This window comes from Poeciliopsis prolifica, unplaced genomic scaffold, assembly GCF_027474105.1.
Source record: "Poeciliopsis prolifica strain line A6 unplaced genomic scaffold, Auburn_PproV2 SCAFFOLD001, whole genome shotgun sequence".
Lineage (NCBI taxonomy): Eukaryota > Metazoa > Chordata > Actinopteri > Cyprinodontiformes > Poeciliidae > Poeciliopsis > Poeciliopsis prolifica.
Genome location: NW_026562376.1, coordinates 23,510,984 through 23,527,680, shown reverse-complemented (window position 1 = coordinate 23,527,680; position 16,697 = coordinate 23,510,984). Strand labels below are relative to the sequence as shown.

Here is a 16,697-nt window from a genome sequence, read left to right as displayed (position 1 = left end):
CGGGGCCCCTAAATCAAATTCTGCTCCAGGTCTCATACAGCCTTGGACCGGCCCTGCATGATGAGTTTGTTGTAAAATTGTCAGGAGAGGAAATAGGAGCATCGGTATGGATGTCAAGCTACTTGAAGAAGTCTTCAAAAAAAATGGTTGTGTAAAAAGCCTCTTCTTTTTACACAGATTTTTTTTAATCTGTGAGAGAAAGAGGGGCCTTAAACTTGGGCCTTATCGGGATCGACAAGTCAGACCATTGATCGGTCAGGAAACTGCAATCGGTGAACAAGTCAAGAATAGTAAAAATTTGACCAACAAATTAGAAAATGATTGATCACCCAAAAAAGAAAAGAGAAATAATTCATCAGAAATTGTCTGTTTTTCTTTTAATTCAGCAACAGCCTGAAGCCCTTTTTGTTTTCAATCTTTATTGATATACAGATTTTATGTTCATTGTTGAGCAAGTAGAACAAAACAAAACAAAAAATCACAACACACAACTTTTGGCCCCACAGGCATAAAGTGGTGTGAGTCTGTGCAGCTCTGCTCGGTGTCTGGAGAGGAGGCCGGTTCCACCCGTTCACCCACATAACGCCTCCTCCAGCTGGACAACGGGGTCAGAGCGAGGCCGGGCCTACCTCTGACCGTATTTCTCTGACACAAGAAAGACCTTCGGCCAGGTCTCGCTTTGTCCTTCCAGACTGCCCAGAGCTCGTTTCAACATGTCTGACGACACTCCGGCCGCGCTGCACGTTGTACGAACTCCTCGTTACGGTATCGGACGAGGATGTCCAAAGAAAACTCCTGCATCACCAGTTCTGTACAAAATCTAGAAGAATATTAACGCCGCTAGAACCTATCAAGATTTATCTTGGTTGCAAATCAAACAGGCTGTGGTGCCGGTGACCCATCGTGATTTCAGGTCACAGACCAAGAGAAAGGTAATTGTGAGGAGGAAAGAAAAGCGATGTATGATTTTCAAATTCTTTTTGCAAACAAACTTCTCCATAGTGCGGCATGTGTGTAGATTAGCTAGCGGAGCTGCAGAGCAGACATAAAACCTGTTTTTTCTCAGAATTATTATTTTTTAAACTAGTGTTATTAGAAATAAGCAGCTAGCTTGCACTTAGCTAAATGTACAAGCTAGCTGATTTAAGTACAAGGTTACATCTAGGTGAGCTACAAAACAAACACAAAACTTGTTTTTGCTCAGAACAATCATGTTTTTAAAGTTGTTACTGCCTAAATAGATATAAGCAGCTTGCTTGTGCCGAGCCAACTGTGAGCCCGCTAGCTGTGTTTCCAGATTAAATCATCTGCAGATTTTTTTTGCCTGGCTAAGCTGCAGGAGAAACTCCAGTCCATGACCTAACGTGGAACCTCTGCAAGCACCTTGAGCCTTGCGTTCCCTCTGTATACCCAATCTGTGTGTGTATGTGTGTGTATGTGACAGGGAGTTGCGATGACAGCTTAACAGCAAGCACGGTCAACTCCAAGAGCTAATCTCATTGGGTAATTGACAAAGCCTTGGCAGTGGCACCATGTTTGCCTTCTTCTACAGGATTGACAGTGTGAGCTGTGGTTGTTTGCAGGAAGAGCTTTTCCCAGTGTATGTTGCTCGTGGATGTTTGTATGATAACGCTTCTGAAATTAGCCTTTACATGGCAGATTTATGAGGGGGGGAAAAAGCAGATTTGGAGTTGGAGCAGAGATTGCAGATATCCTGGAGTGCGCAGCTCTCTTCCTCTCTGCTAACTGCCACTCTGTCTCTCTCCTCCCTGGACTCGATGGAAGTTGCTTTCAATCTATCATGTTGTAATTGATAGGGCTTTCCTAGCTAATGATCACCCACAGCCTGCGGGTCTCGACTGCGCAGTCGGTGGGGTGGACCTCTGCTGCTCTGCTTGGCTGCAGGCCAGCCAGCATATGGTGCAGCAGTAATGTGGTTTGCTGGAACAGCTTTGTACCGCGTCCAATAAAATCAGATAAAATCGTGATTTTTATCGAGCTCCGCTTTTCTTTTTCTGTTTTTCTTCCCCTCCCTCCAGCAAGGATATCAGTTAAAATCTAAATTGCTCCGTAATTTGGTGAATGCCAAATTAATGCGAGAATAATGAAGAGAAACCTGCAAGGTCGCAGCAAGGATCATGTGTAAGGCAAGAAAAGAAGAAGGTTCGAAGATGATTATTTACTTTTTATTGGTTTACAAGTGTTGGAAATCAGATTTATTCGGTAAGATGCACTCTGACTGAACATCCTCTTCCAATTTTCTTTTTTTTAAAGAAACTCAGCAAATTTTACAAAAAAGAAAAAACATTTGCATGAAACTTCATTTCCAATGTTTAAACGTCTGTGGATGTATAAAATATAGTAATTTATTTGCACATTAATTCGCTTACAGCTTATTCTGAATCTCTTTTACGTTAACATTCGAAGCAGCAAAAAGACCAAAGAACTGCAAATAAACTTACATCATCTGCTTTAGCCGAAGGCTAACGCAGAGTTTATGTTGGAGCTGCACATAGTTTTTGGTCTGAATCATATTCATGATTAGTTTTCATGTTTGTATTTTAGCAGCTCAAACTCTGATCTTTTAGTACCTGTACGTTTATTTAGTGTGGGAAATATGTGGAGGAAATAATTGTAGTGAACAACCAGTCAAAGTTATCAGCAGTATTTCAAATTTTCTTTAAGTAAATGTAGCTAAAGCATTATTTTCTGTGTGTTTCTAAAACCTGATCAGAGTTTCTGAGAACTTTTAAGTTTTAATTTTTATTTCTCCTGAGCAATATGACATAAAATTTCTTTTTTCCACTAGAAAAGACAAAAAACCCAAAGGGTTCAGTTTGTTGATCTAGCTGTGAAATGGCTACAAAGAAACACACTTTTCTAAAGTTGCCATTTTACACAATCAGAGCAGCAGGTCAAAAGTTTTGAGCAACTGGAACTTTAATTAACAAGCCCGAATGACATCTGCTCTCCATAACAACCATGAGACGCTCTCTGGATGCCAATTGGTTGGTTGGTTTGTCAGTGATGCCAGTAAAAGCTGTCACTGTCCTACTGTCACAAATGTTTTAGTCAGACGGGACTAAAATTGACATTAATATTATGTGACTAAAACCTCTTGAGAAACCCAAAAGAAAGTCTGTGTGGCAAACTGAAGAGGAAATTCATAAGAGGAGACTCAGGATTCTGAGTTATGTAGAGAGACTGTAAAAAAACAGTCAAAGATTTCTCTTCCTGGCTGCTCCAGCTTTGTAAAATGTTTAAGGAGAAGATGAAGAGGTAGCTATCTTTTTGGCAATAGACAATTGAATAAACTATTGAACACAGCTGTACCAATAATTTAGCTATATGGGATTTACTGATTTTTTTGTTATTTATTTACCCATTATATTAAAGGAGTTTGAGGTTATAGTGCTGCATTAAATTCTAATTTATTTTCAGGAATTGGTTTTATCTTTTCACTTTTTACATTTAAATAAATAAATATCTAAATATGGTGAGTAGTTTCCTGAATTTGAAACATTTAGCTAAAGTAAAATTGTGTTGCAATAATTTCCCTTTGGGATCAATAAAGTGTTTTTGAATTTTGGAGCTAAATAAATAGCAGCACGATGGTGTAGGCGTAAATAAACATGATCTGCACTGTGCCTTGATTTTTATCAGATGGTATCTTGCTTTAGCCACAGGCTAAACATCAGTTTACTTTAGCACTGCACTTTCCTCACACTGTGGGTTCAGTTTTGTGAATCTTTACCAACATGACAGTTTTTAAAACCTTTATTAACTTTATCTAAAGTGACAAGCGAATGACTTTTATATCAGTCGTTACGCTGACGACCACCTGACTTATATACACGCCTGTCCTTTGCAGCTCCTTGCAGATCATCCCAGCTCCGATGGTAGATAAAGATTATTTCATTATTCAGCTCTTTTATTGACTCAGTCCAGACTCACTGTCAACCCTCCGAGGTTTGACCCCTGACCCTCTCCACCGCCATTCAAGTCACACGTCCAGCCGAGCCAAAACAACGTTTCTATTGTGTCGAAACCACACGTTTTCCTGTGTCTGCATGTCTGCGCAGATATGTCTCGGTGTGTCTGCATGTGTGTATGTGTGTGAACGCGCTGAGAGAGGGTTTCATGTATCAAGCCTAAAGTGGAACCAGAAGCTCGGGTCTTGAGCTGGTGTTTTCAGTTTAAGAAAGAGGCAATATGGTACGAGGGGTGAAAGTCTTGTCAGCTTTCACGCAGCCAAAAATTGATTGCAGGTTTTATAGTGTGTTTAGGATTAAATTACTTGTTTTCTTTTTTATATTTCTTCATTTTTATTTTATTTATTTATTTATTTTATTACAAATGCCACTTTACAATTTAACCATTTAAAGCTTGGTACAAGAAAGATTTTTACAAATTTTAAAAATGTAACTAGTATTTTGACTAGTCTTGTTTTTCATATTGTAATTGATTCAATAACATTTTGCTGTCTGGTAATTGTTATTAAAATATTTTTTATATTAGGCATTCAGCCTTTTCTTATTATAAAGTAAAAAAAAGAGGTGGAAACTGGCATTGTTACAGAAAAGATTTCTGACTTAAAAAAATTTAAAAATTTTTTAGATCCCACAATTCTCTTCTTTTTGAAGATTGAAAAAAAAAGCATTTAAAAAAATATATAAACATGTCACTATTTTTTTTAATTAAACATGAAATGAGTCTGAAGGAAAAGAGAGATGATCTTCAGTGAACACTTTGGTTCCAGTCTGAAACGCGCTCAAACAGCATTCCCTCACAGGGGGCAAAGTGGGGTTAATTGTATTTTGTTGTTCCACAATGGGATTTTAAGGCTCTGTTGCTAACCATTAAAAAGATGTTTAACTTTTAACACTTTTATTTACTTCAACTCAAATAGAACAGACCCTTCGGTCGGCTGTGGCTCACCAGCCGACTCAGCTGAGTCTTTATTGTTCTCCACCTCTGGGCTTGATGAGATTAGCTGGAGATGCTGCGTCATTTCTTTCCAGGGAAATCAAAAAAAAAAAAAAAAAGAATTCTGCGTATAATGAGATTTATTATTTAGTCCAGGCTTCTTGTTTTATCTCAACAGAGAATGAAGATTTCATCTTTGGAATCTGTGGGTCCATTTCATTGAGCTGCTCTTTCCTGAAGTATCTTAATTTAATCTTAGTCTATGATATGCATCGTTGGTAAAATACATTTGATTACTTTTATTAATAAATTGACAAATAACGTCCAGGGTTATATATTTGTTATACCTTAGTCTATTTGTTTTGTTTACAAAGTACAGCTAATTTAATAAAACCTACAAGACTTTAACTTCACAATATCCAGACAGCCATCATTTTTATTCAATTCAATTAAAAATACTTTATTAATCCTAAAGGTCAATGAAATGTCATCCAAGTTATCTATAAAGTCAGTCCTGTAGCAGTCAGTCAGAACCTGAAGATTCCTCTGCCTGAAGATTTTTCTTGTGTTATAGTCTCATGACTGCCATTATTTGCTAATAGCTCAGTATTCAGGAAGAAGAGATGATACTCCATCGTGTGTTCTGGATGATACCTTCAGTTGTTAGCAAACACTGCTAATCCACCTCATTTGCTCTTTGGGTCCCAGCTAGCTTGGCCGTTGCTTTCCTCATTTCTCCTCAGTTTTCTGTCTGGACTTTCTCTCATTGAGTTGGATTCCCTTTGGTAGATTTTCTCCTGGGCCAGTCAGCGAACAGAAGGAGGAGTTGTGAAGAATGACGTTCTTATTGTAGAATTGTAGTCTGGTTGTAGTTTTGGCAATGACAGCAGAGGAAGTGATCAAAAACAAGTGAGTGTAGACAAACATGTTAGCTACACTTCTAAATATTGAGTTAACATCAATAGGCGCCTCGCTCGGATCGGCACGTCTCTCTCCAGTGTGTTTCCTTTTGTAGGGACCAAAGCCTGATTCCCACAAGGGGAAAGAGAAGGAACCAGAAGCCCCCATTTTAAATACAAAACCCCTCAGCTCCCAAAAACAACCTTTTTTTTTTTTCATTTAATCTCATTGAACTACCATTGTACTCTTCTTCATCTTGGTCTAAGGTCCTCTTCCTCATCCTCCCTCTGCGTCTATGTAACATTTTTAAAAAGTGCTTCAATAAGATACAACCAGTCTTTCTGTGGCATATATTTTTATATATTTTTGTCTTTTTTGCGGGGACCCAACCAGGCAAACAGGACTGGTTCTGTCCTTTTTGCTTTTGTTAACACACACACACAACCCCAAACCTCCAACACACCTTCACTCTGACCGTGTTCTGTGACAAGAGAGTTGGGGTGTCATCTGACAGATGAAAATAGTGTGTGTGAAACAGACACCGTGCTAACATGCGGCGCAGCAAACCGCTCTGCAGCGTAATGGTTTTAGAACACGACTGATTTTGTGTGTGTGTGTGTGTGTGTGTGTGTGTGTGTGTGTGTGTGTGTGTGTGTGTGTGTGTGTGTGTGTGTTATGTAGCCCCACTGTTCAATTAAATGTCTCAGCAGTGTGGTGGTATTCTTTAATCAGTGTATGCTCTGCATGTGTGTGTGTGTGTCCTGTCCTCCTGGCTGGCTCGCCACCTCATGTTTGAACATATGTTGAGTTTTATTTCACGGAGACATCAATCCTGCTGGCCAGCTGTTAGGACAGCTGCTGTCTCTGTTCTTCCCTCGCTCTACTCTATCCCTCCATCTCTACTCAGTGTATTCCTGCTTCTCGTCCTCATTATTATTGTCATTTCTAACACAGTCCATTGCAGAAAATTTTCACACCACTTGATCTTTTTCACGTTTTGGCCATGTTACAAATTCAAACTCGAATGTCTTCCACTCGGGTTCTTATTCCGAAGACCAAAGCGGAGGTGGTGTTTTGAAGTGGAGGGAAAACTTCACCCTTCTGTCCAGTTTTTTCTGTCCCTGCTAAATGAAAGCATCCCGCACCATGATGCTGCCACCCTCATGTTTCATGGGGTGGCATGAAACATGGGGGTGGCAAACACGCTTTATACGCAGGCCAAATAATTAAACATACCAGACTTTCTTTTCTTTGACCTTTTTATTGACAGTTATGGATGAAATAATGATAAAAGCCCTTTTAGGGTTGTTGTTTTTCTTTCTTATATTCTTTTTTCTTTTTTGTTGTTTTACTTTCTTCCTTTTTTTCATTTTTCCTTCTGTACTTCTTTTTCCACCATTACCTCCTAACCTGCATTAATTTCTTCCAATAATTTCTTCCCGCTGTCAATTCCATTCATCCATCACTTCAGTGAGAACTCTGGAAATATGCGTTGAGACAATTATGGGATTTTGACACAAAACACTCTCTATTGCTGGGAAAAAGAAAAAAACATAAACTTGGAGAAAGTTGTTTAAGAGAAAGAATTTTGAACACCTTTCATCATGTATCTTTAATCACAAATCTTTTTTCCCTTCTCTTTCTTCCTCCATTCAGTGTTTCTTTCTTTATTTCCTTCTTTCCCTCTTTCTCTCTGCGTCATGATGCTGTGGGGTCTGCAGCTGAAGTCACAGACCCCGACATAAATTTGGAAGTGCAAAGTGTAGCTGTCAGCTTCCATTTACCGGCACTCAGCAGCGAAGTGAAGACACAGAGACCTTTTTTTTTTTTTTTGGCGTTCCTGGGTGTGTTCTATGAACGCTCGCTAAAACACGGGGTCTCTGTTGACGTTAGCATTAACTCATTCTTCAGATTAATGTTTTTTTATTCTTTACTTTGGTATTTTATGGCAAACTCCTGAGCTCTGAGTTTCTGAGCTGCACTGCAGTTTATTACAGCGTGTGACCCAGTCGTAATTTTTTTTCCTCTCATCAATCAAATTTTACAATCAAATTAAAAAACTTGAGTAAAGCAGTTTGTTCATGTGATTATTTTATTTATCAGGGAAATAATAGGTTCTCCAAGCCAAACCTATGAGATAAAGTAAAAACTCCATTTGTTAAATTATGTATTAACTGTGATTGCTTGCATTTTGCAGAATCAAGAAATGATTTAAACAGAACCTGTCTGACAACCTGAAGTAGGCTAAAGATTAAGTGAGCTTAAAGCCACCCTGTTCCGGTTCGAACTGATCGGAAACACAGTAGTCCCACAGTAGATGTGAGAGTAAATTTTACAGAGTTTGTTTCATTTAAACTTAAAAAAAAAAGAAAACACACTGAAGTGAAAGCGGGAAATAAAACCAGCGAAGGCGACTCTTCAGAAGGAGCCTGAGGCAGACTTGTGTGTTCGTTGGCAGCAGTTGTTCGGGACTGTTGATTCTTGCCCGGCGTGCGGCAAACACACAAACAGGGAAACACACAGGGAGTTGCCCAACATCCAAAGCGCTGCGTGATGGCAGGTTGGCGCGGAGACAGGTGATAAAATGATGTGTACCCAAAACACTTGGCAGCGGTCCGGCTGCCTGGCTCCTGATTTACTGCGTCTCTGCTGCTTCACGGGCCTCCATTAGCCTTTGTCTTCCCTCGATCCACGCTAGCTGCTGATGGATTAAAAAAGCAGGACGGGGTCACATGCTAGTAATATGAATCTTTAGTTACATGAAGTAACATAATGGCTGGAAATGATAGAAAATTCTCACAACTAAACTCAAATGTGATTTTGGCAGAGGCTGGTTTTAAGTAGTTATGCAAAACTTTCTGGTGAAGATTTAAAATCCTTTTAAGCTACAGAAAGAAACAACATGAAAACCTCTGAACAAGACAAAGAGCACAACTTCCTTCTTCACAAAATGTAAACAAAGATGGAGTATTATTATATTTGATCATTAGTGGGATTTTTCTTTTGTCGTCGGTAAATCTCCACGAGCCATTTCTCACGCTAGCAAGAGACTCCCGCTTTCCTTTGGGTTGTGTTTACCCACAATGCCCTCCTTTAGAGTTCGCTTCCTGCTTTTGGTGTTTACATAGACATTCGAACGTGTCAGAGTTAACTTCAGCCAAACGGAGACCAAGGTTTTCAGGTGAACCAGAGCCTGAACGAACCAGACTTTCTTGGCAACCAAACTACATTTCTATTAAAGCGGCTCAAGTTGAAGCAGGTGTAAATGCATCAAAAGTAACAATAATTATGCAGCAGTAGGAATAGTTGTTGCTTTCTATTCTAATTTTGTTTTCTGCCACACTATTCTAGTTTTATTCAAGGCTATCAGAGCGTTTCAATCTCTACTTCTCACCTCATCGTTTTCCATCCTTACCTCCTCAACCCCTTCTCCCCAGCTCTCTTTTCTTCTTTTCCCTGAGCCATCCATCTTCTGCATTTCTCCTCCTCTTGATAGAGAGGTCTGCGTTCAGACGTTGTGGAATCTTTATCCCCCCGCTGCCCTTCCCCTACCTCCCAATCTAAACAGCTCTTGAACCTTGACTCGTTCACGGCGACAGATAAGAGAGCCATCTAGGGTAAAACATCTCCTTTTCATTTATCTCTTCCTCTTCTCCCTCCGTCCCCTGACGCGGGGCTGTTTATCGGTGCAGCGGGTGTAAATTGTGTGTCGGCGTACACACGGTTGACTTATGCAGATGCTTCTCTGAGTTACAGGTTGCAGTTTCCCATTTAAAAGCTCTCATAAATTGCACTGAAATTTTTTTGTGATGAGGAGGCCTGTTACAAAAATGCACACTGGCGTCTTTTGGTCGCCTGACGAGAAAACACATCTGTCCCACTGCAGTACTAGACAGTGACTCCAAGAATCAGCATTTGACGCAAATATATGCAGTGTAGCAGATTAGCCTGTCTGATTTATATGTATGAGAATCATTCTTGTTGTATTAATTGCTCCACTTAACAGCAAGGTGGCCTCGTTTTCCTGGAAATATCTCATATTCTTGCCTTACACCCTTGTCCCTAGTGGGGTCGGGAGGGATGCTGGTGTCTCAACAGCTAACGTTCCTATCGAGAGGCGGGGTTAATCCACTAACAGTGGGGCTAATTTTCCGCTCTGTTGCCAACTTTTCAGCATGAAAAGTAGAAGTTGCTGGATGACGTCATTGCCTAGTTTTTATATTTTTCATCGTCTGAAAAGTTACGAAATATAACAGCGAAGTTGCTAAGTTGACTACAGTGACTTTTGTTTAGCGCTTTAGCTCTTTTGCTAACTTTGAAAGCGTTTAGTGCACGTAGCTTCTTGCTATTTTCACTTGATGAATTCCAAAGCGTTACTTTACTCGGCTGTTTTGTAAAGTTTCAGTTATAATAATGTTGGCCATCTGTGCCGAAGCTTTGAATTCTTCAAGTAGTTAGGCGTTTATGTTCATGCTCTTATTTTGAAGTGGGCAGAGACCGCGTTCACAACAATTCTGGTCTTTCTTTTTGTGTGGATTACTTCACCTCAAACAGGAAATATTGAGGAACAAAATAAAACACGGACAAAAGAGAACAAGATATGATCACAATTACAATATCTAAGGGCATTATATGTAAATTATTATTCCTAAATCAACTTAGTGCTAGAGGGCTGTATAGATATAACTTAAATCAACATTAAGCCTAGCTTCTGCTAAATACTGTATTGGTGTAGCGCTTTAGCATTAACTTTTGTGTCTGTAGAGCCCTAGCATTAGTGGAACTAATGTTTATTATTAGTTCTTTAGTTTTCCAGTTAGCAGTGTCCACCGCTGTAATGTTGACATGCTGAATCATCAGCAGTAATACCTGTAGCTCACACACGGTTTTCTGCTATGTTGTGCAGCCGTCTCCCCTCTGTTTACATTTTGCCCCCTTATGATCCAGACCCCTGCATCAGCTTATTTATATTGATCATAATCCCTCTGTAAACATGTTAGGCTTTAATGAGCTCAGTGAGGAAGTTGTGCTCTGCTTGAGGACGGCATCCCATGACCGCACAGTGGGCCCGAACGTACAAACTCAACATTAAGCCATTCACAATGGAGCATGTGCAGTAATGACTGCCTATAGCGCCTTTTGTCAGAATAAGGGCACCACAAATGAGCTATTGTCTGAATTAACCATTCTAAATCAGGCAAGCCCTCAGGGGCATGTTTTCCACACAGAGCCCAAGAATGTCTCTTTTATTTTTTTTTCTTTATGTGTGTGCATGTTGGTGTGTATGTGCGTGTGTGTGTGTGTGTGTGTGTGTGTGTGTGTGGTGTGTGTGTGTGTGTGTGTGTGTGTGTGTGTGTGTGTGTGTGTGCCTTTGACATCCACAGGCTGCTGAGGCTTTGGCACAGAGCCCTGCGTGGCTCTGACACCATCTGTAGCGCGTACGCTGGCATGAAAACCACTGTTTGCACACAAACTCACAAGCTGAAAAGTGCGTCAAGCGGCTCTGCATGCAGGAGGCTCCCATCGTGCGGAGCCTTGCGATAGTATTCACACCCGGTGAATCATTTTTTTTCTAACCACACCAACCGACATCTGAGTACTTTATTTAGATTGTGTGTGGCAATCACAAACTAGTACAAATATGGCAAAATAGAAGGAAAATAATTGTATTTTCTTCATATTTTGACCATCTTCCCTCGCCCTACTAATGAAGTGTAACCCTGCAGTATAGTGGTAATGGTATGGCACACAGCAAGCATGTGGAACTAGGTTCTCTGATCAGATGAAACCAAAACATTCTGGCCTTCCTGTTCTTTGCCATATGGATTTTGAGCTAACTCTGAAGCAACCACACACTGGTTGAAACACGGTGGCCGCCGCATCATGCTGTGGGCACAGCTGTGCAAAGCTGGTAGTTAGAGTTGGAAGGTGGTTGTTCAAAGTATTGAGACTGAATAGAAATGCACAGTTTTTATGATCATATGGATTAGTGGGTATCAACTCAATACCAAGTCAGCACAAGACTAGCATCGGCATACCGACACAGTTGTTTCAAAATAATTTTATTTAATTGGATATTTTGGTGTTTCAACTTATGATCATAATCGAATACAGAACAAAACAGGCAAACACAAGTGTTTTTTTTTAATAAACTAGGATAGAAAACAGTTCGGCAGCCTAGAAACGACAGAATTCCCGTATGTTGCATCATGTGCATGCGCAAAGTTTCCAGATGTAAACAGTAAATTGCAGCGTGTCTCCATGGATATGATGTCATCAGTCAAACTGCTTTACGCGGCGCTAACTTTGACACTGGTTTGCAGAAAGACACCTCCTTCTGATGCACATTGATTGAAGCCGCAGCCTTCCATCGATGTGCGTTTCCTTCTTCACGACTTTATCCACACCGTGACGCTCCTGCTCTCTCAAGACCCGACCATCGCCTCCCTCTGCCTCCTCCGGCCTCTTTGGGGATAAATCAAAAATCGTTCCCATTGTTGGAGTGAAGTTCACAGCAGGACTCCCGTCGAACAAATGGGACCTTATGAATCCCATGACCACGTACGACCACGTGTCCCTCGCCGTCTGTTATCCCCAGGCTACGAGACACAATGTGAGAGAAGAAGACGGCCGCAAATAAGAGCCTGTCTCTGTATAATACGCACATTGTCATATCGGTCAGCTGGATGGCTGCTGCTTCTTTTCTTTTCTTTTTTTTAAAATGTTTTTGGAGAAGAAGCTGGAGGACATTCTGGAATCTAACAAGTCCTCACAGATACGAGAAACGAGTATCTTCTCTCTGCCGGGTTCTCCTCCCGTCCCACTTTCTTTTCTTTTCCATGAGCCAGGTGCATGAAGGGTCCACGATTTTGCTATGAAATAATAACGCCGAAATGCAAACTTCTGTTGTAAATAACATTTAAAATTGCTAAGCTAAGCTAAAGATGCATTGAATTGCTTTTAGTACATTGTAGTATTTTGTCATTTTTATGTTTCCACTAATTTTGTTTTAGTTTCTTTCTTCATTTTTATCCCGGAGTTAAAATGGAGAGCACTTCTGCTCCCTGTCGTAAAGTGCCTTATACATAAAATGTGATTGATTTTTCTTCTAAATATTTGACTCTCAGAGCCATTGAAGACTCATTCACGTAACGTTTCATTTATATTTTTTTTCCGCAGAACCGTCTTGCATGGTGAGGCTACTTTCCAAGGACTGGAAGGATCACGTCGAAGGCCTCAACGCCAGCGAGCTGCTGGGGGAGGTCAAAGGTGAGAACACAAACGTTCGAGATCCGAACTGTTACTGAATGCAGCTGCTTCTGTTTGAGGGATGTTTTTTAAAAAAACTAAAAGGTCAGGACAAATATTAAAAACAGTTGTTCGCCGGTTAGAGGGATGCCGGTGTGGAAAAATTATTGCGTGGCCTTAAAACTTGATCCTTTTTTTTAAAGGAACAAAACACTTTGCTAAAGAAATGCAATAAGGTTTCATTATGGTTTCTTTTACGAGTTTGTCTAGAAACGTAGCGGAAGATGGAATTTGTTGGAGATACGAGTTAGAAAATATACAGGAAAGACTCTGCTGCTTTGATTTTGATATATATGTAAAAAGAAAATGAGACTTTGGTCTACACTTTGTGTTCTTTATGTTCATGCCATTTTAAATATTGTTTACTTCTGCACTAGTTTTTTGACTTGAGCATAGAAATTATTGTTTATTTATAAAAGTCTGACAGGAAAACTACAAATCTTTTCAAACCGTCCACATCTAGAGCTCTACTTTTCTCCTGAGGCTCGTCCAAACACAAGTAGACTCATAATACAATCAATCAACATGAGCAAAAAAAAAAAAAAACATAAATAATAATAAAAAATCAGGGCTATTTTCCATAGGAATTGACTAAAAATGCTATGCTTATCTCCTGAATGCACTTTGAACACATGAAAGCAGGAGCGTAAACGCCCTCCTGGCCTACCTACGGGTTATAATTGTATCTCTGATTAACGGTTGGGTTGGAGGGGAGAGGCGACACGAGCCCCCGGCTTTCTGTCCGCATCAGCAAATAGCCTTTATGAGGCTATAAATCGCAGCGACAAAAGTATTCTGGAGCTGGCTCTGGTATTCAGATGTAAAAATAGCGATTCTTCTGCCGCAGTTTGATTTGGCAGCTCCAGCTTGAGAAAATCAGACGCTTGTCACCATTTCATCTCACAACAACGTGCATCGCTGTGTCACCGTCTCACTATGCCTGGTAAATATAAACAGACAATCGCTCTCTCTCTGTTTCTCTCTTCGTCTTAGAAGTGGGGATTGAAGGTTTGAATTGAGTTTGTTTCGGGATCTTTAATTTATCCGTGGAAATGAATCGCTCTTTAATCAAAAACTACACATCGACGAATGAAACATTTTGCTGCTGATTGTGCGTCAGAATTACAGTCGTACCAGAAACGTGTGAACACAAAGGTTCCGGCTTGGGAGATTTATTGTTAAAAAGTAAATAAGTGAAAGCAATTTATCGCATTAGTTTTTTTACTTAATATATTTAAAATTAATGTGTTGCAGTAGCATATGAATAACAGTTTAAGAGAAACATCTGCGTATGTATTTAAGTACCAATAACCTGCTTGTAACATTTTATGTTACATGTGGAGGACAAAGTGAGCCTGAAAGATTCATCCAGTGTTGGAGTTTTGCTTCGATTCTTTCACGCATGTTTGAGAAATCCTTTCATGTCCATGGCAACCATTCAGCTGTGTATATCGCCTGGGTGGACCTAGACCCCCTACCCCCTTCGAGGACGAAGCTCCTCCTCTGAGCTGCCGTTTCCAAACTTTGGTCTCACCGAACAGCCGCCCCCCACTTTGCTCCTTCAAACTAGCCAGCAGCAATTAGCAAAAGCCTGCTGAGCTCATTATACGAGCGCCTTCTCAGTGAAACGCTGGTAAAAACTTTCAAGGGTTGATAGTGGAGCCATGTTGTGAAGACTTCCTGAAGGCAGAGTTTTAGAAAGAACAGGAGTTTTCAAAGAGACAGAGGCCCAATTTCAAGGCATTAAATTAATTAATCAAATTTCTTCTAAGTAATATTTAATAAAAACATCATTTTCATGATGTGACTGAAGGTCACATGTCTTGTCACACATAACCGACTTTAAGCAGTAAAGTCTGTACTTTTATGAAATTCGCAAGTCACATAACAGGATCTGCACTCCTACCGTTGGAAAACCTGATGAGGAGTCAGACAAAGTGAGGTTTTCAGTCTCGGATGATTCGGCAGATCCTGCTCGCGCGCTCTAACGTTCGTCATTAGCGGCCGTCCTCTCAGTCAGAGAGAGAGAGAGAGAGAGAGAGAGCCTGTTTGTGATCGTCTCCTGTTGAAATGGCAAGAATTTCCTCTGTGGAAAAATCAACTACAGAGAGTCTTCTGCAGCAGAACAGGCCAGACATTGAGTTTCATTTCAGCCCAGAAATCTGCCCTCCCCTCTCCGCCCCTCCAAGCTTCCCCCCTCCTTCTCTTAATTGTGGCCAACTCCATCTCCAATTACCGTAGCAGAAAAAAAAGAGAGACTGCTTTTACATCCGTAAGCACCTTTTGCAAAGTAATAATTGGACATCTGTTACAAGCCTGCTAACTCGAAAAGAAGCCTTCCTGTCGAGTCGTGCTTCTGGAAATTACAGAAGCTAAAATGACAAGCGCCAACACACCCAGTCTGCTGCCTGGTCTCTAACCTTCATTTTGGGATGCTTAATACAATTATGCAACAAACAGTATTAGTCAGTGGCCACCGCTGAGACCCTCGGTGTGGAAATACTGATGGACACTGGAAGGAAAAGTCAAACCTATTTGTCTCTTCACGTCATTCAAAGTACCTAACTGAAGTTTGGTGAAAAGCTGGCCTCCTGCTCCCCGTTGAGATGGACGCGTGGGCACAGGAGCGTTCTCCATCTCGGAGCTCGCAGATGTCTCCGTTCCCCCCGCCCAGCTGAAAAGGAACACCCTGATTGGAGCGGAACGGTTTATTTCTCCGTGTCGGTCTGGCTGACCTAAATACGCAAACACAACTGTTGCTTAGTGCCTCCTGACACAACAACCTGAACTAGCTTGTAAAGTCACAGTTACTTTGAGGGTGAGGAAAACCGATGACCCTGTTTAATTTATTACTGCTCGGAGTGTGTGCGCGCGCGGCAGTAAATGTGTGTTTTATTCAAAATGTCTGGTGGGAAATATGTAGAAGACAGATACCCAGTGTTTTGGGGGGTGAGTTGTGCTGTTTGTGATGTCTCCTCTTGAAGCTTTCTGGGCGTTTTTACGTCTGATAGTCCGATAGACTCGGCTGCATTGGGGACTAAAGTTAGGACGTTTGTTACGTTTTCAGCTGCTGCTGTTCGCTGTGTCGAACTAAACAAATTATTTGAAAAGCCTATTTCCCTCCTCGCCTGAGGTGGCGCTGCACTTTATGCTGCTGAAGGAAATGACACAAAAACCTCTGAAGAAGACACTTGAGCGCAACTTCCTTCTTCATAAAATGATTTTTTTTAGAGGTTTTAGAGATTTTAGAGGTTGTAGGATTTCTCTCTTGTTTTTGGCAAAAGACCAAAATAAACACATTTCTCGTGTGTTTATTTTGGACTCGTTTACCCAGAATGCCTTGGGCTGTTGCCTGCTTCCTGCTTTTGGAGCGGTCTCAGGTCCGTTTGACGTTCACAGGGCCTATGACTTTAAGAGTTGGTTAAAAGTTTGGTTGTTTGGTAGGCATCAGAGCTCGATTGATCGTTCACACCTCGACAACCAAACCAGACTTTCTGGACAACCGAACAGGAGTTGGATTAAAGTGGACTGAACAGGGCCGGTGTGAATGAAACCCGAGTCCA

At 40.8% G+C, this 16,697-nt stretch overlaps 1 protein-coding gene across 4 annotated transcripts in view; it reads left to right on the top strand.

Annotated features, from left to right (window-relative positions):
* Positions 1 to 16,697, top strand: part of LOC129362806 (transcription factor SOX-6-like) — a 137,490-nt gene that overhangs the window by 63,715 nt on the left and 57,078 nt on the right. For all 4 annotated transcript variants that reach the window (XM_055034565.1, XM_055034578.1, XM_055034556.1 and 1 more), the window contains one exon: positions 13,006 to 13,095. In XM_055034565.1, the coding sequence (XP_054890540.1) occupies positions 13,006 to 13,095 (90 nt within the window). The remainder of the gene's footprint in view (positions 1 to 13,005; positions 13,096 to 16,697) is intronic.